This window comes from Protopterus annectens, chromosome 3.part1 (assembly GCF_019279795.1).
Source record: "Protopterus annectens isolate FY-2018-M chromosome 3.part1, PAN1.0, whole genome shotgun sequence".
NCBI lineage: Eukaryota > Metazoa > Chordata > Ceratodontiformes > Protopteridae > Protopterus > Protopterus annectens.
Window position 1 is genome coordinate 406,831,110 of NC_056732.1, and position 23,060 is coordinate 406,854,169.

The 23,060-nt window shown below is 46.1% G+C and overlaps 1 protein-coding gene across 1 annotated transcript in view; it reads right to left on the bottom strand.

Annotated features, from left to right (window-relative positions):
- Positions 1-23,060, bottom strand: part of TOP2B (DNA topoisomerase II beta) — a gene marked incomplete in the record, with an annotated part of 2,991,925 nt that overhangs the window by 2,539,853 nt on the left and 429,012 nt on the right. Inside the window, 1 exon segment of the mRNA XM_044066877.1 lies at positions 22,941-23,004. Coding sequence (XP_043922812.1) covers positions 22,941-23,004 — 64 coding nt within the window.

Consider the following 23,060-nt stretch of genomic DNA (forward strand, 5'->3'; position numbering starts at 1 on the left):
CTCCAGTCGGTTCCTTTCCTTGGTACCAGAAATAGCCTGGAATAAAAACCTTGGCCTTGTTCGTGAGTAGGTACCTCTTGAATAGCTTTCATATCTATGAGCTTTGAAATTTGTAGTTGTGCCTCTGCCCTTTGATTGTGTGGCAGGTTTGGCATGCCTCTCATTTTTGGTAGAGTGTGAAAATTAAATCTGTAGCCTCTGTCTATAATGTCCAAGATTCATTTGTCTGTTGTGACAATATGCCAATTTCTTGTAAATAATGCCAGCTTTCCTCCCAAGGGTGCTGCCAGTTGAGACTTGCTTGGCATGGAAAGGAGGAAGTCATTGGGTTTGTTTCCTATATTGTTGTGCACTGTCTTCGCCACCTCTTGGTGCTGGAGTTTGCCATTGCCTGCCTCTATATGATCCTTGTGATTGCCCTCTGCCCCTTGAGCGCCTGTATCTACCTCTTTGGGGCCTGTCCGTGGCTGGAAAGGGCCAGTTTTTTGAAGGCCAATTTCTGCTAAAACGTGGTGGTTGAACCTGTAGAAAAGCTTTGACAGATTGCAAAGATTTGGATTTTTCTTCCATTTTCCGTACTATCTCCTCAGCATTAGTACCAAATAACACATACTTTTGTAAAGGAGCATCTAGTAGTTTAGCTTTCACATGATCAGGCAAGATTTGTTCCCTAAGCCATGCAGGTCTACGAATAACTGATCCTGTAACAGCAGCTCTACTTGAGGCCTCTAGGGCATCATAGCCACATTAACCAAATGGTACAGTCTGTTCCCACTAGCACAGATTCGAAGTACTGACACTCAAAGAATAATATAAAATCTTCCTTTATTCAAATGTTAAGCGCTTTCATCTAAAACACTTAGACTTCCTCAGAACAATGTCTTTCAAAATCATTGGGTTTATATATATTTCATCATCAACCTAATAATTAATTTCAATATAAATTTAAAGTGCCAGTGTGCCATTTTCTAAAATTCCTTTGAACAATTTCCCTAAAAATACACCTTATAAAACCATCCTAAAACATAAAAATACATTCTATTATCTCAATCTACCTAATATATGTTTAAGTAAAATCATTTTGCTAATACACATTCTAAGTAGTAGCACACAACACCCAATGAATAGAATGTGTATTAGCAAAATGATTTTACTTAAACATATATTAGGTAGATTGAGATAATAGAATGTATTATTTTTTAGGATGGTTTTATAAGGTATATTTTTAGGGAAATTGTTCAAAGGAATTTTAGAAAATGGCACACTGGCACTTTAAATTTATATTGAAATTAATTATTAGGTTGATGATGAAATGTATATAAACCCAATGATTTTGAAAGACATTGTTCTGAGGAAGTCTAAGTGTTTTAGATGAAAGCGCTTAACATTTGAATAAAGGAAGATTTTATATTATTCTTTGAGTGTCAGTACTTCGAATCTGTGCTAGTGGGAACAGACTGTACCATTTGGTTATTGAGTTGACTGTTTCCAGTACATTTTTATTTTCCATCATAGCCACATTTGTAAGGTGTGTTTACCCACTTGCTCTGCACTATGCATCATATCCTGCAACTCCTTCAAATCTGGTTGTTCAGGTTGAGACATTTTACTTCTTAATTGTGATAACAGAAACTGCTGATATTTAAGCATATGAAACTGACAATTTAAGGCCCTCATGGCTAGGGTGGCCGAGGTATATACCTTTTTTCCCCACCTTTCTAAGGATCTTGACTCTCTTTCGGAAGGTAGTGGATTCTTAGCAGTAGAGGCCTTCATTCCCTTGGGGCCTTGATAAATGGTTTCAGGGTCAGCATTATGGCTTTTGTACAGAAATTGGTGAGAGTTAGGAACTCTGTAGAACCTATCAGGCTTGACTGGGGCAGGAGGCAGGGAATCCGGATTAAGGCAAGCCTCCGAATAAACATCATCCAGTATGTCCAAGACAGGAGGTATCGCCAGAGGTCTGTGTTGAGGTAACAAAAGAAATTCCCCAAGTCTTTTCTTGGAATCAGAAAAGTCTTGGCCTTCCCAATGGAAGTGTTCCCTCAAGGTGTGCAAGGTTTCCCCAAAGGAAAAATCCTCAGGAAGGGATACAGAAGGAATGGACTGCTCTGCATCAGAATCTTCAAAAGGGGAAAAAGAGTGTTCCTCTATATCCGAATGATCTGAAAAAATGGAGCCCTGATCAGAAGAGGGAGAATCTTCCTCCACTCTGGGTCTCTTGTCTGGAGGGGGTTGGGAACCCCTGATAAGAGTAATTAAATCCTCAGCCATCTTAAGCATTTGCTTTTTAGGCATGGGGCCTGGAGATGGGCCCTGTGCAACAGGCCTCTTGGGATGTCTGGCTGATTTGGACTTAGTAAAGGCCTTAATTGAAAAGGAAGATGAGGGTCTAAAGACACCATGGGTGGAAGTGGACCTGTCCACATTAGGAGGCTCAACGCTCACAGTGGCTTCGGTGGTTGTAGTCTGGGTAAGGGCCGAGGTACCTGCCGTCTTGGTTACAGAAGACCCCGCCAAAGAGGTGTCGTCGGTAGTCAGGGACTGCATAGGCGTCTCGCTGAGAACCGGACCACGTGTAGTCTGTTTTGGCGTGGTGTCGGTGGGGACCGCGGACCTCGTGTGTCGATCCTTGTCCTTGCGTTTTTTGGACAAAACGGTAGTCGGAGTCTCCGACGACATTTTATAATCAAAGGCTTTACCGAAAAAGTGTTGGGCGAACTCCGCCCGACGCTTAATAGTGAGCTTATTGAAGGTAGCGCAAAAGCGACAGCCCGAGACGTCGTGGTCTGGGCCTAAACAAGGTATGCAGAGGGAAAGGAAATCCTTATGCGGTATTTGCTTCCCACAAGAAATACAATTGTTAACTTTTTCTGACATCGGTCTGAGGCAAGAAAAGTTTCCCCAACGGGGTACTTAGCTTTAATGAAGACTTCGGTTTCCAATTTTTCGTAAATTAAGGAGCTGGCCGACCGGCACTTGCGAACTGCTTCTGCTTCGGGCACCGCGCGGCAAAAAAGACTGAAGAACATGGCGTCGGCTGTGTCTTATATACCCCTGTCGCACTGACGTCAGGAAAGAAAGTGACAACAACCAACGCCGGACCAAGACTTTGGAATTCGGCCGACCGAGGACCCGCCTGACAGCAGAGAACCCTTATGTGATTACTGCAGCTGTATGCACGATGAACATCTTCCTGGAAGTGGGAAGTTAAAGACAGAACCTTGTTCTGTGTTAGAAAGGCCTTCATTGCGTCTGTTGTAACTCTGCAGCAGAGGATAATCTTGTCCTGGCTTGGGATCAGAGAGGATCTGGAGAGGTTGATGGTGAATCCTAGGTTCTGCAGAAGGGACATGGTGAAATGTAGATGCTTCAATAGAGCATCCCTAGACTCTGCCAGAATCAGGATGTCGTCCAGATAAGGGTAAATGTGTATCCCCGGAGTTATGCAGAAGGCAATGGCTGGGGCTAGGCACCCTGTAAAGACCCTGGAGGCCGTGGATAAACCAAAGGGTATGGCAGTAAATTTGAAATGAGAGGATGGCCCAGAAAAACGGAGGAATTGTCTGTGGGAATTCCTGATGGGTATGTGCAGGTAGGCTTCCTTTAGGTCTAGGGTGACGGTGAATGCCTTGGCTAGAATGAGAGGTAGCAGGGTGGGGAGAGAGAGCATTTTGAAAGAGGGCACCTTAAGATGAAGGTTTAGAAAGGACAGATCTAAGATGGGTCTCCAGGGCCATCTTTTTTGGGGACCAGGAAGAGACTGAAGGACAGGTTCTATGGTGCTGAGCTTTAAAAGATCTGCCAGAACTTGTGGCATGAGATGCGGCTCGTTTTTGGGTAGGAAAGGGATGCCTATTCTGGGTGGCTTCTCTTTCAAGGATAGGAAGTACCCTTTTTGGAAACTGTTCAAGACCCAATGGTCGGAAGTGAAGGATTGCCAAAGGGGGAGACAGTGGGAAAGGTGGGCTGAAAGGGGGAGCTGGGCAAGGCAGTCACACATTACTGGGGCCTCCTCTGTCCTGAAAGGGCTATCTGGGTTGCTGTGGTGGAGCAGAGGGGATCTGGAGTTGGTAGATCTTTTAGCCCCTCTCCTGGACCTGGAAGAGGAGGGCTGTGGAGTAAGTCTTATAAAGGTGGCCTTAGCAACATAGATCCGATAATACTTGGGTATGGACGACATCAGCAGGTGCTGAATGTCCTGGAGTTCTTTGCTTTTTTCTTGTAGAGTTTTAAAAAGGTCAGCAGATTGTTTTCCGAAAGGCACACTCTGGTACAGGGGGGCTGTCCAGGATTTTACCTTGAAATCCTCGGAGAGATTCTGGAGTCTTAGCCACGAGTACCTCCTGAGAGCTGAAATAGATGCTGCAGACCTGGTGGAGGCTTCTGCACTATCGTAGCTGCATTTGATGGAATGCCTGGCTACCTGTTGAGCCAAGGAAAGTTTGGATGAGATGTCCCTCTTGCTGGGACTGTTAGTCAAGGAGGCCAGCATGGAGGAGGCTTGAGAGACCAAGTCTAATGCATACTTAGGCATGTGGCTCTGATAATTTATGGCTCTGAAAGCCAAAGTAGAAAAAGTGTATATCTTCTTCCCCATCCTATCCATGTACTTACTGTCGTTGTCAGTGGGTAGTAGGGAGGCAGAGGACAGTAGTCTAGATTGCTTACCTAGCTGTGGTGGCAATAACAGTTGGGTTCGCCAAGGGTGGCTTAACTAAGAATTTGTGGTCCTCTGCTAGTTTACAGAAGCAATCAGGACGCTTAGGGACTGGAGGCTGGGAGTCAGGGGCCTTAGAGGCCACGTTGAAAGCATCCAAGTAAGCAGGCAGAAAGTACAGTTTTGTACCTACCATAAATGTAGATGTCCGATAGATATGCAGCTGCAGTCCTGACATATGGGTTGTCCTGCCTCAGGCAGCACTTCAGTCGGCCAGATTCCAAAGTCTGGGTCCGGCGTCGGCCGATGTTGCCTCCTCCCTGACGCCAGAGCGGCTGGAGTATAAAGGCATCCGCCGACGCCATCTTCTTCAGTGTTTCTTGCCCCAGATGCCAGGTGCCCTCCAAGGAAGGCTAAACTTTGTGAATGGATAATCAAAAATTTTCAAACATGCACAACGGCAATAAACAGATACACCATAACAGATATCCCCAGCTAAAAAGGAGAGGGAGAATGGACCCAAGGAAAAAAGCAGAGGGGTAGGAGGGTGGGAAAACCTGACTGCAGTTGCATATCTATCGGACAACTACATTTATGGTAGGTACAAAACTGTACTATGTCCTTCAAGAATGCAACGGCAGTCCTGACATATGGGTTGAATACCATAGCCAAGCTGGGGGTGGTAGGATCTAAGCAAGGGATGGTGTAGCTAAAAGACCCTGCAGGACTGAAGAAGCAAAGCTTGCTCAGGATCTGGAGTATAAAGGCAGGTTTTAGTGTTTGGTAAATGTATGCACGGAGCTCCATGTAGCAGCCTCTAGAATGTCATTTGTAGCCACTCCTCTTAGAAAGGCTGTGGATGTGGCTATAGCTCTGGTTGAGTGTGGTCTAATATTGGCTGGCACACCCTTTCCATGGAAGGAGTAACAGAATCTGATGCAGTGTCCAATCCATTTAGAAATTGTCTGTTTGGAGACTGCCTTTCCTTGTACTCCGGCAGCATAGGCTACAAATAGTTGGTCAGACTTCCTGGTGGTCTTTGTTCTGTCCAAGTAGTAGCGTAATTGTCTGTGTATGTCTCAAGTATGCAGCAGCTTTTCCCCTTTGTTTTGAGGATTGGGAAAGAAAGTAGGCAGGTGAATTGCTTGATTTAGAGACACCCTGGATATCCACTTTTGGCATGAATGAAGGACTGGTCCTTAGAGAAACTCTGTCCTGAAGGAAAATGAGAAATGGAGGTACTGCCATGAGGGCCTGTATCTCCGAGACTCTTCTTGCTGAGGTAACTGCCAACAGGAGGACCGTTTTCCAGGAGAGAAATTGCATTTCTGTAGATGCTGCTGGTTCAAAAGGAGGAAGAGTTAATTTTTCCAAGACGTAGTTGAGGTCCCATGCAGGAACTGGTGGTTTTCTGGGAGGTTTGATATTCTTTACCCCTCTTAGAAACTGTCTAAGCAAGGGATGCGAAAACAGAGGTGGGTCACAGCTGTAATTTGCTGAGATTGCTGAAGCGTGAATTTTAATGGAAGAATATGAGAGGCCACTATGAAACATTTCTGCCAAGTATTCTAATATGTGAGGTATGCTCATCACTGATGCATCCAGGGCCTTTTTGGCATTCCAGATGATGAATCTCTTCCAGTTGGCCGAATAGGTTTTTCTGGTGGAAGGTCTGCGTACTTCCAGCAAGATTTCCTGAACCTTTTCGGACAGGGGGACATGGGTCAAAGTCATGGAACCCTCCAAGCGGTCAGTTGTAACGTTTGCAGGTTTTGATGAACAGTCCTAAAATTGTGTTGAGTTAGGAGCAGAGGCCATTGGGGCAAGGGCCACGGTCTGGTGTGAGTTATGCTCAGTAGAAAGGGATACCAATGCTGCCTCGGCCAGTCTGGAGCCATCAATATTCCTTTTGGTTGCTCTGTTTTGATTTTCAGTAACACCTTGGTCAGTAATGGTAGAGGAGGGAATGCATAGATGTTTAGGGTATTCCAGCTGAAGGAGAGAGCATCCGTTCTCCAGGCTAGAGGATGGTGGTGTCCTTGAGCAGAACCTGTCCAGGTGGTGATTGAGATGAGAAGCAAAGAGATCTATGTCCGGTCTTCCCCACGCAGATGTTATTTTTGAGAAAATGTGTGGATGCAGCATCCATTCGTGTGGCTCCACAAAATTTCTGCTCAACCTGTCCGCCAGAACATTGTCCTTGCCCGGAACAAACTGGGATTGTAAATGGATGTTCAGTTTCAGGGACTTTTCCCAAAGAGCCATTGTTAGTCTGCAGAGGGGATACGAGTGAGTGCCTCCTTGTTTGTTTATATACCACATGACAGTGGTGTTGTCTGTCCTTATTAGCAGATGGCCTTGTTGAAGAGATTTTCCAAAGGCTTCTATTGCATGCATCACTGCTAACATCTCTTTTTGATTTATGTGCAGAGGCATTTCCGTGGGAGTCCATTGACCTTGAATGCATCTGTCCTCCATGTGTTCCCCCCATCCATGATCTGAGGTGTCTGTTGTAATGGTTTGACTTGCTTGAGCTTTGTTGAAAGGCATGCCTTGGTTTAAATGGCTTGCTTGAGCCCACCACAGAAACTCCCTTTGCAGGCATGGAATGAGTGGTATTACGTCTTCTAGGTTGTGGCTGTGTTGAGACCATAAGCTTTTTAGGTACCATTGTAGCTTTCTCATGTGTAGTCTTGCCAGAGGGATCAGAAGAATGCAAGATGCCATGAAACCCAGGGCCTGCAGGATCCTCCTTGCAGTCAGCTGGGTAAGTTTTGCCAGGCTTTTGAAGTAATCTGGTAAATGCTGTTGTTTCTCCTCTGTGAGGGAAGCCATTTGTGATTGTGTGTCCAGTTTTGCTCCTAGAAAAATAATCTTTTGGGATGGCAATAGTCTTGATTTTTGAATGTTGACTGTGTATCCCAAAGCCTGTAGCAACTGAATGACACAGTCCAAGTTTTTTTATCAAGGTTTGTTTGCTGTCTGCTTGTATGAGGCAGTCGTCCAGGTAAGGGTATATTTGAATCCCCTGGAGTCTGCAATGTGCAACTACTGATGCCAGGCATTTCGTGAATACTCTGGGCGCAGTAGATAAGCCAAACGGCAATGCTGAGAATTGATAATGCTCTGTTCCTGCAAGAAATCTGAGGTATCTTCTGCAGCTGTGTCTGATTGGGACATGCAGGTATGCCTCCTTGAGGTCCAGAGCAACCAGCCAAGACCCCTTGACCAGCATGGGAAGTAGTTGCTGTAAAGTCAGCATTTTGAATTTTGGCACAATGAGAAAGGTGTTTAGAACAGACAAGTCCAGTATAGGCCTCCATTGCTTTTCTTTTCTTGGAACAAGGAACAGTCTTGAATAGAATCCCTGGCCTTGTTCCTGAGGAGGAACCTTTTCTATAGCTTTTATTTGTAACAGCTTTGAAACTTGTAAGAGAGCCTCTGCCCTTTGATTTTGTGGCAGGTTTGGCATGCCTTGTCTCGTTGGTAAGGTGTGAAAGTGGAACCTGTAACCTCGGTCTATTATGTCCAAAATCCATTTGTCCTTGGTTATAATGTGCCAGTTCTTTGAGAATAAGGATAATTTTCCGCCTAGAGGTGCTTCTCTCTGAGCCTTGGTAGGCGGAGTGAAAGTCAAGTCATTGTGATTGTCCCTGTGGTGCAGGTGAACTCCCTGCGCCACTCCTCTGATTTGGTGGTTGCCATTGGCGGCCCCTGTTGGAGCCTCGGTATTGCCCTCTACCTCGAGCACGCCTGTTTTTTCCTCTTTGAAACTTGTCAGAGTCTGGAAAGGACCAATTTTTTTAAGGCCAATTTCTGCTGAATCTGGGAGGCTGAACCTGGAGGAAATCCTTCACAGTCTGTACTGATTTTGCCTTTTCCTCAATAGACTTCAACACATCCTGTGCATTAGCACCGAAAAGCTTCTGTTTTTCCAGAGGTGCATCCAGGAGATTAACTTTAACATGGTCTGGCAGTGGCTGTTCTTTCAACCAGGCATGTCTACGTATAACAGCCCCTGTCATGGCTGCCCTACATGAAGCTTCCAATGCATCATAACCACACTGAAGAAAATGATTGCTAACCTGCTGAGTGTTATAAACCAAATCCTGCAATGCCTTTCTTTCTATAGGCTCAGGAGAGGCTAACCTTTTCTGCAAATCATCCATTAAGTAATCCTGGTACTGAAACATATGAAAAAGGCAGTTGAGTGACCTCATGGCAAGGGTGGAAGAGGTATAAACTTTTTTGCCCCATCGCTCCAGGGACCTGCCTTCCCTGTCTGCGGGCAGAGGGTTTTTGGCCGAGGAAGTAGCCACTCCCTTGGGGCCCTGTGAAATAGTCTCTAAATCCACAGAGTGGGCCTTAAAGAGATGCTTATGGGTTTCAGGGACTCTGTAATATCTGTCAGGCTTGACAGGAGCAGGAGGGAGAGAATCAGGCGAAGCACTGGAGTCAGAGTATACATCATCAAGGACATCCAACACTGGAGGAACAGCTAAAGGTCTGTGTTGGGGTAGCTTAAGAAACGTACGTAGCCTTTTTCTGGAGTCAGAAAATTCCTGACCCTGCCACTGAAAATGTTCTCTCATGGAGTGGAGAACTTCACCAAAAGAAATATCCTCTGGAGGGGAGGCAGAGGGGATTGAATCCTCAGCATCCGAGTCCTCATAGGCCTGGAAGGATTCTTCCTGGGTATCTGAGTGCTCTGAATCCCCAGAGGCTTCATCTGAAGAGAGGGCGTCTGTCTGCTCAGTTCTAGGCCTTTTATCAGCAGGCGGCTGAGAACCTCTGTCTGGGTGCGGCGGAGAACCCCTGATAAGAGAGATTAGATCTGCAGCAAGGGTCATGATCTGTCTATCAGTAGAGGGACCCTGAGTAGTAGATTTAGGATGGGACTTGGCCTGACTGGTAGCCTTAGCACGTGCAAAGGCCTTGATGGACATGGATACCGGAGGCCTAGCTGCCCCACGTGCAGAGGTAACCTTGTCCACGGGTATGGTGTCGGGTAAATCTAGAGCTTCAGTTTCTGGGGGAAAATCAACAACCGGCACCGGTGAAATCTCCAGGACCGAAGAACGCGTTAGAGCGGTGTCGTCGGCCTGGGGGGTGGTTGAATTACCGCTTCCGAAGGTACCGATGCACTCGCGGAGGGCTTAGGCGTGGTATCAGTGGACGACGCGGGCCGAGGATGTCGGTCCCGGTCCTTGCGTTTTTTGGTAGAATGTGCTGTCGGTTGTTCCGACAGCATGATATAAGCGAAAGATTCGCCAAAAAAGTTTTCGGCAAATTTTGCCCGGCGCCTGAGTGTGCGCTTATTAAAGCAAGCACAGGCAGCACAGTCCGAGACGTCGTGGTCTGGGCCCAGGCAAGGGAGGCATTAAGAATGAAGTCCTTATGAGGTATTTGTTTACAACAAGGCAAACAATTAACTTTTTCAATTTTTTCTGAGGCAAGAAAAAATGTTCCCCAACGGGGTACTTAGCTTTTAGATGACTTCGGTAACTGAACACACAGGAGCTGACCGACTGGCACTTGCAAACTGCTTCTGCTTCGGGCACCGCGCGGCAAGAAAGACTGAAGAAGATGGCGTCGGCGGATGCCTTTATACTCCAGCCGCTCTGACGTCGGGGAGGAGGCGACATCGGCCGACGCCGGAACCAGACTTTGGAATCTGCCCGACTGAAGGGCTGCCTGAGGCAGGGCAACCCATATGTCAGGACTGCAGTTGCATTCTTGAAGGACATCAGGGTGAACTGAAGGGGGGGGGGGATTCTACTTGCAGCAGTTCAAAGTACTTTTTTGGGTGTCAGTCATTTGGGAAGTATCCCATTTAAAGTAATCCTTCATCGTGTTGATGGTCTCACCAAAGGCAATGTCCTCAGGGGAAGAGTGCCCCGCCACAGATTCCTCATCCGGAGAGTAATATTCCTTGTGGGAAGGCAATATGGGAAACATAAGAAATGGACTCCTCTGATGATGAGAAAGAAGAGTCATGTTCTTCTTCCCTGACTTGAGGGATAATGGATGACAGTGAAGAAGCAGAGACAGGCCTAGGGCTGAGAAGAGGCTGTGTGGAGGTGGCTGAGAATTAAGGCCTAAGGGCCATAAAAGCCTGCATGAGAGAAGACGTGAAGGCCTACCAATCCGGTGTGACTTATGAAGAAGCAGAGATATGCTTAGTTTTCTGCTTCTTTTTGGCTGGAGAGGAAGTAGAGTGTTGCCTGGCGTCGGGTTTGGAGATTAGCACAACCACAGTCTGGATCCCCGCCGGAGATGCCCCGAAACTGGTTCCCCCTCGACCTCGACAGGTATCAATGCCTGAATGAGCTCAGAGGACGTGCTGGTCATCGGCTGCGAAACGGCTTCCTCGAAGGACGTCACTGCAGTCGACGGATCCTCCAAGTGAACCTCAACACCTAGATAGTACAGTTGTGTACACCTACCATAAATATAGATGTTCGACTGTCTTCACTGTTGCAGTCATAACTGTAAGGTGCTCCTGCCGGCAGGCAGCCCGAGGTCGGCCAGAATCCCAAAGTCTGGGTCCAGCGTCGGCTGTACAAGCTAGTACCCTGACGTCAGTACGCTCTGGTGCATAGCCCTCAGCCGACGCCATCTTCTCCAGCCTTTCTTGCCCTAGATGTCAGAAGTCCCAATAAATCAGAAATGAATCCAACAAGGAAACACAAATACACCACAAATAAGAGAAAAAGAGGGGATAGGAGGGAGGGAAAGCCCGACTGCAACAGTGAAGACACTCGAACATCTACATTTATGGTAGGTGTACACAACTGTACTATGTTCTTCGTGTTTCACTGTTGCAGTCATAACTGTAGGGTGGAATCCCAAAGCAGTGAAAAAGGGAGGAGGCTTAGACAGAAGGGGCAGCAAGAAGACCCTGCAAAACAGCAAAGGCAAAGCCTGCCCTGGTCTTAGAATACAGAGGGAGATTGTAGTGCTTGGAAAACGTATGCACAGAACTCCAAGTGGCAGCTTCCAAGATATCCTTGGTAGGAACTCCTCTGAGAAAAGCTGTAGAAGTGGCAGCTGCTCTAGTAGAATGACTTCTCAAAGTACCTGGAAACTGTTTCCCATGATGAGTGTAACAAAATCTGATTCCATAAGCAATCCATTTGGAAATAGTTTGTTTTGAAATAGCTTTTCCAAGAGAACTGGAGGCAAAAGAAACAAACAACTGATTAGATTTTCTGAACTCTTTAGTCTTGTCCAGGTAAAATCTTAACTGTCTGTGCACATCCAATGAATGCAAAATCCTTTCCCCTTTATTTTGAGGATTAGGAAAGAAAGTACGAAGGTGAATTGTCTGATTTAAAGCCACTTTCGAAATCACCTTAGGAATGAAAGTAGGATTAGTCCTCAAGGATACTCTGTCCTGGTGGAAAATAAGGTATGGTTCCACAGCCATGAGAGCTTGCAATTCTGAGACCCTTCTGGCAGAAGTCAATGCTAACAAAAGAACTGTCTTCCAAGATAAAAACTTAATATCTGAAGATGCAGCAGGCTCAAAAGGAGGCAAAGTAAGTTTTTCTAAAACATAATTAAGATCCCAAGCAGGAACAGCAGGGGTCCTGGGAGGTCTTAAATTCTTGGCCCCTCTCAAGAATTGTCTCACCAAAGGATGAGAAAAAACAGGAGGATCAGAATTGAAATGAGCAGAAATAGCAGAAGCATGAATCTTGATGGAAGAAAAGGAAAGTCCTTTAGACAAAAGATCCGAAAGGTAAAGCAAAATAGAAGAGAGATCAGGCACCAGAGGGTCCGAGCCTCGGTCCTGCATCCAAATACAAAACCTCTTCCAATTAGAGGCATAGGATTTCCTAGTGCTAGGCCGTCTAGCTTCTAGAACAACATCCAAAACTTGTTTGGGAAGGCTAGAAGAAATCAAATTCCTTTGATGAGCCAAGCTGCCAGGCAAAGGGTCTTGAGGTTGGGATGTAGTAACCGACCCTGATGCTGGGACAGAAGAGAAGGGTTCAGAGGGAGAATCCAAGGAGGCTCCAAGAACAGGTGCTTTAAATTGGGATACCAAAACTGTCGAGGCCAATTTGGAGCAATCAAGATGAGGAACTCGGGCTTGTCCTGTTTCATCTTCAGTAATACCCGAGGTAGTAAAGGAAGAGGAGGGAAGGTATATCCCGAAAGGCTTCTCCAGCTGAAGGACAGGGCATCCACTTTCCAAGCTGTCTTGTGGAAGGACCTGGTGCAAAAGCGAGGCAGCTGATGATTGAGATGGGAAGCAAACAGATCTATCTGGGGACATCCCCAAACTGCAGTAATCTTGCTGAATAAGTTGGTGTCTAGCATCCACTTGTGAGGATCTGAAATGTTTCTGCTCAGGCTGTCTGCTAAGAGATTCTGTTCTCCTGGAATGAATTGAGCCTGGAGATGTAGATTCAGATTTAGAGCTGTCCCATAAAGCCATAGCTAGTCTGCAAAGGGGGTACGAATAAGAACCCCCCTGCTTGTTTATGTACCACATGACTGTGGTGTTGTCTGTGCGAATTAGCAGAGGCCCTGGTTGCAAAAAGTTCTTGAAGGCTAGAAGAGCATTTTGAACTGCAAACATTTCCTTCAGATTGATGTGCCAGTGAAGATGGTCCTTTCTCCAGGTTCCCTGCTGGCAACTGTCTAGAAAGTGTGCTCCCCAAGCATAATCCGAGGCGCCCGTGGTTATGATTTGAGAAGGTTGAGGTAGACAAAAAGACTTTCCTTCGTTTAAAGCACACACCCTGGACCACCAGAGGAACTCCTTCTGGAGGCAGGGGATCAGAGGAATCAGAATGTCCAGATCGTGGTAATGCTGTGACCATACACTTTTCAGATACCATTGAAGCTTTCTCATATGAAGCCTTGCATTTGGAATCAACAGAATGCAGGAAGCCATGTAGCCCAGAGCCTGCAGGAATTTCCTTGCAGTGAGCTGAGATAGAGTTGCCAAGGTGTTGAAAATTGTAGCCAGCTGTGATTGTTTTTCTGGAGTGAGGAAGGCCCTTTGTAAGGTCGTATTTAAGAGGGCTCCCAAGAACACCATTTGTTGAGAAGGGATCAAATGTGACTTTTTTGTGTTCACTGAGAATCCCAGAAGGAAGAGAAGACGTTGAACAAATTCCAGATGTTGAAGTAGAAGATCCTTGCTGTCTGCCTGAATAAGGCAGTCGTCCAAATAGGGGTAAATCTGAATCCCCTGAAGTCTGCAATAAGCCACTACTGGTGCCAGGCACTTGGCAAAGACTCTGGGCGCAGCAGATAAACGAAAGGGCAGTGCAGAGAATTGAAAGTGTCTCGAACCTGCCTTGAATCTGAGGAATTTCCTGCGTTCCTGCCTGATGGGAATGTGTAAGTAGGCTTCCTTTAAGCCCAATGTCACCATCCAGGCGTCCTGAGAGAGCATTGGAATTAGTTGCTGCAGAGTAAGCATCTTGAATTTTGAAATTTCCAAAAAGGTGTTTAACAGAGAAAGGTCCAGAATAGGTCTCCATGAGTTTTGTTTTCTTGGAACCAGAAACAGTCTTGAATAAAAACCTTTTCCCATCTCTGAGAGTGGAACAGGCTCTATGGCTCTCATGGCCAGAAGAGCATCCACTTGATTTAAGGCCTCTGACCATTGATGTTTTGGCAGATCTGGCCAACCGTAAGCCCTTGGCAGAGTATGAAAGTGGAATTTGTAGCCTTTTAAAATCACGTCCAATACCCATCTGTCCTGGGTAATATGAGTCCAATTTCTGTAAAAAAGAGACAGTTTTCCTCCGAGAGGGGCATCCAGGTGAAGGGGTCCTGTAGCCCAACCGAGAGAGTCATTGAGTTTGTTTTCTTTGAGATTGGGATCTGTCTTCTCCCCTTCTAGGTGAAGAAGCAGTCCATTGTCTAGATCTGTAAGAGGCCTGAGCTTGACCACGACCTCTGGAGTGTCTATATCTTCCCCTTTGAGGCCTGTCAGACGTGGGAAAGGACCAATTTTTGGAGGGCCAATTCCTGGAAAATCTAGGAGGCTGGACTTGCAAGAAATCTTTTACAGTTTGCATAGATTTTGCCTTTTCTTCCATCTTTTTAATAACCTCCTCAGCTTTAGATCCAAAAAGAAGATAGTGTTGAACAGGGGCATCTAATAACTTAGCCTTAACCTGTTCAGGTAAACTTTGTTCACGAAGCCAGGCATGTCTCCTGATAACAGTGCCAGAGGCTTGCAGCCCTGCAAGAAGCATCCAAGGCATCAAAACCACAATGCAAACTATGTTTGTTCACTTGTTCAGTTGCAATGCAATACATCCTGAAGTTCCTTATCCTCTGCACATGCAGGAAGGGAAGCAAGCTTTTGCTTTAAAACAGACAAAAGAAATTGCTGATACTTAAACATATGAAACTGGCAATTTAAAGCCCTTACAGACAGGGTAGCAGAAGTATATACCTTTTTTCCCCACCTGTCTAAAGCACGAGAATCCTTCTCAGAGGGAATAGGATTCTTAGAAGTAGCAACCTTAGCAGCCTTAGAGCCCTGAGAAATAGTTTCAGGATCCGCAGAAGGGTTCTTAAATAAGAATAAATGAGAGTCAGGAACCCTATAAAACCTATCAGGCTTAGAAGGAGCAGGAGGCATGGAATCAGGATTCAAATTAGCCTCAGAAAAAGCATCATCCACAATGTCAAGAACAGAACAGGAGGGATAGCTTAAGGCCTATGTTGAGGAAGAAGAAGGAATTCTCTAAGCCTCTTCTTGGAAGCAGAATACTCCTGACCCTCCCAATGAAAATGTTCCCTCATCTCATGCAAGGTTTCCCCCAAAAGAGAAATCTTCAAGCGGAGAGGCAGAGGGCAAAGAGTCCTCAGCATCCGAATCCTCATAAGGAGGAAAAGAATACTCCTGATCAGAGGAAGAGACAGAAGATACAGAAGCCTGGTCAGAGGAATCCAGAGGAACATCCTGTCGAGGCCTTATTTCAGGTAGGGGGTGAGAACCCCTAATCATGGTAAGTAAACCTTCAGCCATCTTTAATAAAGTACAGTTTTGTACCTACCATAAATGTAGATGTCCGATAGGAATGCATCTGCAGTCCTTACAAATGGGTTGTCCTGTCGTCAGGCAGCCCTTCGGTCGGACGGATTCCAAAGTCTGGGTCTGGCTTCGGCTGGTGTCGCACTTCACCCGACGTCATAGCTGCAGTTCTTCGGGTATAAAGGCATCAGCAGACGCCATTTTCCTCAGTGTTTCTTGCCCCAGATGCCAGGTGCCCTCTTGGATGGCTAAATTTGGATAAATGCCAATGTTTCCAAAAAGTAGAGAGCAAACACATAAAATAAGCATGTATGTACATATATACAAACAAATACACCATAATAGATCCCCCCCAAGCTAGCTAACAGATGGCAAATACCCTAGGAGAACCACAGAGGGGAAGGGTGGTAATCCTGACTGCAGATGCATTCCTATCGGACATCTACATTTATGGTAGGTACAAAACTGTACTATGTCCTTCAAGGATGCATCTGCAGTCCTTACAAATGGGTAGAATACCATAGCCAACTAGGTGAGGAGGAAAAAGAGAGATTATGGTGTAGTTAGGATCCCTTGCAAAACAGCAGTGGCAAAACCTGCTCGGGATCTAGAGTATAGAGGTAAATTATAATGCTTGGCAAATGTATGCACGGAGGTCCAAGTAGCAGCCTCTATAATGTCCTTGGTAGCCACCCCTCGTAAGAAGGCTGTAGTAGTGGCTGTAGCCCTTGTGGAGTGAGGCCTGATGTTCTCTGGAGTTTTCTTTCCATGGAAGGAGTAACAAAATCTAATGCAATTTCCTATCCACTTGGAGATTGTCTGCTTTGAAATTGCTTTTCCTTCCTTCCCTGTTGCATATGCTACCAGAAGCTGGTCAGTTTTTCTATTGCACTTGGTTCTGTCCAGGTAGTAGCGCAATTGTCTATGTACATCCAAGGTATGCAAGTGTCTTTTCTCCCCTGTTCTGTGGGTTTGGGAAGAATGTAGGTAGGTGGATAGCCTGGTTTAAGGACACTCTGGATACCACCTTAGGCATAAATGTAGGATTTGTTCTCATGGACACTCTATCCTGATGGAAGATCAGGAAGGGTTGCACTGCCATTAATGCCTGTAGTTCAGAAACCCTTCTTGCTGAGGTGATTGCCAGCAGGAAAGCAGTCTTCCAGGATAAGTATTGTAATTCTGCTGTTGCTGCTGGTTCGAAAGGAGGAAGTGTCAATTTTTCTAGCACAAAGTTCAAGTCCCATGTTGGCAATGGTGGTTTCCTTGGAGGTTTTACATTTTTAATTCCTCTCAGAAACTGCCTGAGCAGAGGATGTGAGAAGACAGGAGGATCCAAGCTGTATTCTGCCGAAATAGCTGATGCATGTATCTTGATGGAAGAATAGGACAGGCCTGTATGGAAGAGCTCTGCCAAGTACTCCAGGATGTTGGCTATGTTTACCAGTGACACATCTTTTCCCTTTGCAGTATTCCAAATGAGATATCTTTTCCATTTTGCTGCATAATTCTTTCTTGTTGAAGGTCTGCGAGCCTCAAGGATAATGTCTTTAACCCTTTGGGATAAATTTGGGTTAATTGCTCTTATGTAATGTTCCAGGCAGTCAGCTGCAGAGTTTTCAGGTTTGGATGCAGGATGTTGTAGTTGTTCTGTGTTAACAGCAATGGTATCAGGGGTAGTGTCCACATTTGTTCCCGAGACATGCTCCTCAGTAATGGGTACCAATGTTGTCTTGGCCAGTCTGGAGCTATCAGAATGATCCTTGGACGTTCCTCTTTGATCTTCAATAGCACCTTGTGCATCAAAGGAAGTGGAGGGAATGCATATGATGTCAGGTTTTTCCAACTGAAAGATAGGGAGTCCACCTTCCAAGCAAGTGGGTGGTACGTCCTTGTGCAGAATTTCTTTAGCTGGTGATTGAGTGGGGATGCAAATAAGTCTATTTGTGGTAGCCCCCATTTTCTTGTGATGGCTTTGAAGATGTCCGGGTGCAGCATCCATTCGTGGGCATCCGTTGTAGTTCTGCTTAATATGTCTGCTAGAATGTTTTCCTTTCCCGGTACAATGTTGTAGCTGAGAGCCACATTCCATAGGTCTAGTGCCATCTGGCATAGAGGGTATGAATGCGTGCCTCCCTGTTTGTTAATGTACCACATAACTGTGGTGTTGTCTGTCCTTATCATCAAGGGTGCTTCTTGGAGAAATGGTCTGAATGTCTGGATTGCCAATTTTACTGCCATCATTTCCTTTAGATTTATGTGTAGGTGCAGCTGGTCTTGAGTCCATAAGCCTTGTATGCACTTGTCCAGCATGTGGGCCCCCCAACCGAGGTCTGAGGCGTCCGTTGTGATGGTTTGGCTTGGTTGAATACTGTAGAAGGGCAGCCCTTGTTTGTTTGACAGGCCTGAGCCCACCATAGGAACTCTTGCTTCAGGCATGGTATTAGTGGAATTTTGGTTTCTAGGCTGTGTTTGTGTTGAGACCATAAATTCTTCAGATACCACTGTAGCTTTCTGATATGCAGTCTGGCATGAGGGACCAGAATTATGCAGGATGCCATGAAGCCCAAGGCTTGCAGCACTTTTCTTGCTGTTAGATGGTTCTGTTTTGTTAATGCCAAGAAGTAGAGAGGAAGTTGTTCTTGCTTTTCCACAGTTAGGAATGCCATCCGCTTTGATGTGTCCAGCTCTGCACCCAAAAAGGTTATTCTTTGGGATGGTATCAGCCTTGACTTTTTTATATTGACTGTATATCCCAGGGCTTGTAGCAAGTAAATGACTCTTTGTAAGTCTTCTGTTAGCTTGTTTTTGTTGTCCGCTTGTATCAGGCAGTCGTCCAGGTAGGGATAAATTTGGATTCCCTGAAGTCTGCAATGAGCGATTACTGATGCCAGGCATTTCGTGAACACTCTGGGCGCAGTAGATAAGCCAAAGGGCAATGCTGAGAATTGATAATGCTCTGATCCTGCAAGAAATCTGAGGTATCTTCTGCAATTTGGTCGTATGGGGACGTGCAGGTATGCCACCTTGAGATCTAGAGTTACCAGCCAAGACTCCTTGCCCAGCATGGGAAGAAGCTGCTGTAGGGTCAGCATTTTGAATTTTGGAACAATGAGGAATGTGTTTAAAGCGGACAGGTCGAGAATAGGCCTCCATTTTTTTCTCTTTTCTTGGTACCAAGAAGAGTCTTGAGTAAAATCCCTTTCCTTGTTCCATAGATGGTACCTATTCCACAGCTCTCATTCTTACTAATTGAGCTATTTGTTTTAGAGCTTCTGCCTTTTTATTTGGTGGTAGGTTTGGCATTCCTCTTTTTCCTGGTAGAGTATGGAAATGAAACCTGTAACCTTGGTCTATAGTTTGCAAAATCCACTTGTCCCTTGTGATGTAATGCCAGTTCCTTGAAAATAAGGCTAGCTTTCCGCCTAAGGGTGCTGCTAGTTGTTCCCTGGTAGGCGGTGCCAGAGCCAAGTCACTGTGATTGTCCTTTTGCAGTGGTGGTGGCTGTGTCTGTGCCTCGCTGGTTGTTGCCCTGCCACTGGCGTCCCCTGTAGGCACCCCTGGATTGATTTCTGCCTCTTGAACGCCTATTCCTGCCTCTCTGTGCTTTAGAGGAGTCTGGAAAGGACCAATTTTTGGAGGGCCAGTTCCTGCTAAACCTTGGAGGTTGGACCTGTAAGAAGTCTTTCACTGTTTGTACAGAGTTTGCCTTCTCTTCCATTTTCTTCAGTACCTGCTGTGCAGGAGAACCACATAAGTTGACCTTGTCCATGGGAGCATCTAATAGTTTTGATTTGACATGGTCCGGTAAGGCCTGTTCTTTCAACCATGCATGCCTTCTGATAACTGTGCCAGTCATGGCTGATCTAAAGGAAGCCTCCAGTGCATCATAGCCGCATTTTAAAGAATGGTTACTAACTTGCTGAATGTTATGTACCATTTCCTGAACATATTTCTTATCTAAAGGTTCATCAGAGGACAGTTTTTTAGTTAACTGATCAAGCATAAACTCCTGATATTGGATCATATGAAATTGACAGTTAAAGGCCCTAGCTGACAGAGTAGCAGAGGTATACACTTTTTTACCCCATCTCTCTAAGGACCTGGATTCCCTTTCAGAGGCGAGGGGATTTTTAGCAGAGGTAGATGCTACTGCCTTAGGCCCCCGGGAAATAGTCTCGGGATCTGCAAAAGGAGCCTTGTATAAATGGTGATGTGTGTCCGGGACCCTGTAGAACCTATCAGGCTTAGCAGGGGCTGGAGGTAATGAATCAGGAGCAGTACAAGCATCATTAAATGCATCATCTACAACAGAAAGAACTGGAGGTATAGCTAAAGGCTTATGTTGTGGTAAATGCAAAAAGGTTCTAAGCCTTTTCCTGGAGTCTGAGAAATCTTGGCCCTGCCACTGAAATTGTTCCCTCATGGCATGTAAGGTTTCCCCAAAGGAAAATTCCTCAGGTGGAGAGGCAGAAGGAATAGACTCTTCAACATCAGAGTCTTCGTAAGGAGAATAAGGAGCCTCTGGAGGGTCTGTATTGTCTGAATCATCAGAGGAATCATCCGTGGACACTGGCTCAGGGGGCTCTGCTCTAGGTCTCTTCTCTGGAGGTGGATGAGAGGCCCTGTCTGGATGAGGTTGGGATCCCCTAATTAAAGAAATGAGATCCTCTGCCAGAGAAAGCATTTGGGAACTGGAGCTGGGCCTGAGAGGGGGGGGGGCTTAACAGGCACAATCTTAGTAGCTTTAGCTGCTTTAGCCCTGGCAAAAGCCTTAATGGACATGGCTGCAGGAGGCCTAGCAGCTCCACGTGCAGGGGTAGATACATCCAAGGGAATAGTGTCCGATAATTCCTGAGAAACCACAACAGCAGGTTGGGTTTCAGAAGCCGATTCTGCCAGGTTAGAAGAGGCCTCGGTAGAAGGCATGGTTTCGGCTGAAGAAAGAACCGCTTGCTCGGTTTCGGCCGAAACCGAGACACTCGCGGTTTGCTTAACCGCGGTTTCGGCCGAAACCGCGGACCGCGAGTGTCGGTCCTTTTCTTTGCGTTTTTTGGAAATCTGTGTAGTCGAAGGATCCGACGGCATAATATAAGCAAAATCAGAGCCGAAAAACTGTTCAGCAAACTCCGACCGACGTCTAAGCGTCCGTCGGTTAAAAGAAGCACAGGCTAGACAAGCTGCTACGTCGTGGTCTGGGCCTAAACAAGGTAAGCAGTAAGAGTGGAAATCTTTATGAGGTATTTGTTTCCCACAAGTTAAACAGTTATTCACTTTTTCTGACATCGGATGAGGCAAGAAAGAGTCCCCAACGGGGTACTTAGCTTTTTAGAAGTCTTCGAAGTAGTATTCGGTAGTAGTAATCTCTGGATCTGACCGACCGGCACTTGCGAACAGCTTCTGCTTCGGGCGCCATGCGGCAAGAAAGACGGAGGAAAATGGTGTCGGCTGATGCCTCTATACCCGAAGAACTGCAGCTATGACGTCGGGTTAAGTGCGACACCAGCCGAAGCCAGACCCAGACTTTGGAATCCGGCCGACCGAAGGGCTGCCTGACGACAGGACAACCAATTTGTAAGGACTGCAGATGCATCCTTGAAGGACATTTGTTTCTGTGTCCTGGGAGTAGATTCAGAAGTAGCTTGGGCAGGAACTTTAGACTTAACAGGAGTTTTTGTCTTTGCCTTTGAAATAGTGATGCGAGTAGGCCTGAGAACCCCCTCAGAAGCCGGTACCTGCACAGCGGTTCCGGACCCATCTGAGGGAGCGACGTCCGAAAGTCCTGCAGCAGTTAAAATAGTAGGCCTTGATGGCTACCCATGGGAGTCCGTATCGGCCATCGGTTCAGAAGCGGCGGAGGACAGGGGCTGCAAAAAAGCCTCACTGACGACAGCCGAACCGGACGCTGGCTCCAGCTGCAACGAGTGCTGTTTGGACCTCGGAGGCCTGTCTTTGTCTTTGCGCTTCTTTTGAATTCCGGTAGTGTCCGACGACATTCTATAATTGAAGCGTCTGCCAAAATAATTTAGAGCCCAATCGTACCTGCGCTTGATAGTACGAGAATTGAACCTGGCACAGAACCGACAACAAGAATCGTCGTGGTCAGGGCCTAAGCAAGGTAGACAGTAATAGTGGAAATCTTTATGAGGTATTTGTTTCCCACACGATATACAATTATTAACTTTTTCTGACATCGGAGGAACAAGAAAAAGATTCTACGGGTACTTAGCTTTGAGAAGAGAAGTAAGAACTTCGGACCGACAACAACAAAATACGCTGTTCGAAAATCGCCAACCAACGACTTGCGAGCTGCTTTCCACCGCACGGCAAGAAAGACTGGAGAAGATGGCGTCGGCTGAGGGCTATGTACCAGAGCGTACTGACGTCAGGGTACTAGCTTGTACAGCCGACGCCGGACCCAGACTTTGGGATTCTGGCCGACCTCGGGCTGCCTGCCGGCAGGAGCACCCTACAGTTATGACTGCAACAGTGAAACACGAAGAACATCGGCAGTTGGCGGTGCTTCAGGAAGCGGAGCTGCAAGAGAAGAAGGCCTAGGAACCTTGGCCTTCTTGCACGAAGGTTTGGGTGCGGCCTCCAGTCCAAGATCCATCCTAAGGGCTAACTGCTTAAGGCGTTCGTTCTCAAGGTAGAGATTTAACACGGCTAGACAGCTGTGCAAGGTCTTGGGCACAAAGTGATCGTGTTCCCGGCCTAGGCAAAAACACACCTATCATGGGCGTCCTTATGGGGTATCTGGCGCCCGCATTGGCACTTTCCCTTTTATCCTGACATCAGCTAAAGGCTACAACAACCAAGCGTTAGATAGAACAATAGTCAAAAATAAGAAAATTAGAAACCCAATGGGCTACTTATCTTTAAGATGTGATGTCTGTGAATAGGCGATCGTACAATGAGAATGTGGTCTGCGGCTGAAAAGTTCAGAGGACTGTGCGTGCAGACGTCACATTTAAGGCCACTGGTTTATGGCCCTATGTGTGACGTCCCACGTACAATGCAACAGGCAAGCAGAAGCTTTTGTATAGAAGCTGACATACGAGTCACCTGAGGGCAGGAAATCCCACACCTAGAATACTGCAACATAGCAATATAAGAACATTTATGTTTACTAATGCTTTAAAAGCCTTGCATTACTGATGTGACTTGTAGAGTCTTCCACTGGAAGACAATGCCATACTAAGAAATCCTGGATAGTTCTTGATGGAAAAGAAAAGAATTCCAAAAGTTCAAAAGTATTATACTTACGGATCAATGGAAATTTTTATACAAGACATACTCTTATCGCGTTGTTTATTGTCAGCAGCATTGACTAGGGAGGAAATAAAAAACAAACTTTAAAATTTTTACAAAAATGTACAACAAACT